General features: G+C 42.8%; 1 protein-coding gene across 1 annotated transcript; it reads left to right on the top strand.

Annotated features, from left to right (window-relative positions):
* Nucleotides 1-634: 634 nt before the first annotated feature.
* On the top strand, nucleotides 635-1,472 carry LOC121577225 (the record flags this gene model as incomplete). The annotated part of the gene is made up of 1 exon (XM_041890983.1): nucleotides 635-1,472. A coding segment is annotated over one exon (765 nt), but the record flags the coding sequence as incomplete, so codon positions are not given.
* Between the last annotated feature and the right edge of the window lie 614 nt (nucleotides 1,473-2,086).

Raw genomic sequence — 2,086 nt, 5'->3', positions numbered from 1 at the left:
GTTCAGCAACTTTAGCTATGAAGCTGACAATACTGTTAATTATGAAGAAGTTGTCATACATTAACATTGCTACCGGTATTTTGCTAAGGCAGTTGATTGTTTTGGAGATGGGACAAACAATGCCCACGATAGCTACATCATTAATTGTGTGTGTGTGTGTGTGTGTGTGTGTGCCTGCCTGCGTGTGCCTTAGTCTACATCATAAATACAATGCAAGGTGGCAGGCTGTTGTGATGATGATTGTGTGTGTGCGTGTGAGTGCAATGTTGTAGTACACATTTTTCCATTGTGATGTTTGTAGTGAGAGGACTCTATGCCTGCATTAATTTTGCTCCATCCATGTTTTCTCTTCCCCTTTTTAGATGCTCCAGAAACCTGTCAGCCTGTCTGTGAGGCCGAGCCTGCTACACCAAAATTTTGAGATGCCCAGACCCAATGGGAGGATCCGTCACATATTGATCACATTTACTGTTCAACAACACAGTCTGTTAAAGTAGACAAGGCCACACAGTGCGAGGCAGAAATGGGTCCTACTGTGACCAGCACCACGGTCATTGATGATGCTAGGTCCCGGCTGTATACAGGAGTGCTTATGGTTCAATTCTTCACCCTGGTGACGGTGTTGTTGCCTTTCAGTAAGCCATCAATTACCCTTCCTGTTGTTGACCAAATACTTATGACGTTGATGAAACTAAAACTAAACCTAATATTAGGAGATATTGCTCACCGCTTCAATGTGTCTACATCCATGGCAAGCATTGTGATTAGTCACTGGATTGACGTGATGGGTGAACAGTTCAAAGTCCTGATCCCCTGGCTTCCAAGAGAGACCATTCGTGCCACCATGCCCTTGTCGTTTCAGAGGAACTACCCTCAAACCACCTGCATCATTGACTGTGCCGAAAGTGCCATGCAGAGAGCCACAAACCACGACTCAAGGAGTGACACTTTCAGCCAGTATAAATCACGCAACACTGTGAAATATCTCGTCGCTGTGGCCCCTAATGGGCTAATTATGTTTATATCTGATGGCTATGCTGGCAGAAGCAGCGATAAGTTTATCACCATGGACAGTGGCTTCCTAGACTATCTGAGGGCTGGTGATGAGGTCATGGCGGACCGTGGGTTCACCATTCGAGACTTGCTTGATGAGAGAAGGGTCAGTTTGAACATCCCTGCTTTCACCTACAGGCGCAATCAGTTGACCAATGAGGAGACGACACGCACCAGGCGAGTAGCCAATGTCCGCATACATGTGGAAAGAGCAATCCAGAGACTGAAGGTGTTTAAGTTTTTATCCCAGAATGTTCCCATCAGCATGGCACCGAAACTGGACAACATCTTAACCATCTGTGCTGGCCTAGTTAACCTGAAGAGTCCACTGATCAGTGAGGTTTAGAATCTTGCCCTGTGTCCCTGTCTACCAACACCCAGCCATGTTGTTCATTAAATACAGATAAACACAACAAATACTGCGTGCATTGTATTTTTTTAATATTATATATGAATATTTTCATAGTGATGTAATTGTGTGGGCTGCTTTTGTATTTTACTTTTTAATACCTGTTAAGATTAAACACGCAATCTTTCTTGTTGAAGCCATTTGTTTAGTTTCCTCAAAACAATTAATTAATCCAGTGTTATTTATGTACAGTATGAGCTTACTATGAATTATGAACTGTGTTCAAATAAATTGTAGCACTCTAAGGATTGAAATTACATCAAACTTTATTTTCACTCAAAGAGTAGGCATACTGATATATTGCACAGCATAAAGAGATCATGTAAACAATGGACATCTGTTGGCTCCTGTGGGCATGACCTAAATAAGGCAGTTTATTTTGGTTTTAAAATGCTGAGATATTTACTGCAGAACTGTAACCTTCCCTCAACAAAATCATCAACAATTTTCGGGAGCATGTGGGCAAAGTAGAATGTGCGCAACCTTATGATATGCCCCTGGACAAAGCCTTGGTCGTAGGGTACTTCGATTTCTAGGTGCTCAGTTTTGTTCCAGATCACCAACTTGGAGTGCTGAAGCCCTGTGCAGTGCATCCCAATTTGTACCTGCATGTAGTAGCCTTTT

This window comes from Coregonus clupeaformis, chromosome 11 (assembly GCF_020615455.1).
Source record: "Coregonus clupeaformis isolate EN_2021a chromosome 11, ASM2061545v1, whole genome shotgun sequence".
Classification (NCBI taxonomy): Eukaryota; Metazoa; Chordata; class Actinopteri; order Salmoniformes; family Salmonidae; genus Coregonus; species Coregonus clupeaformis.
This window is presented reverse-complemented; position numbering and strand designations above follow the sequence as displayed.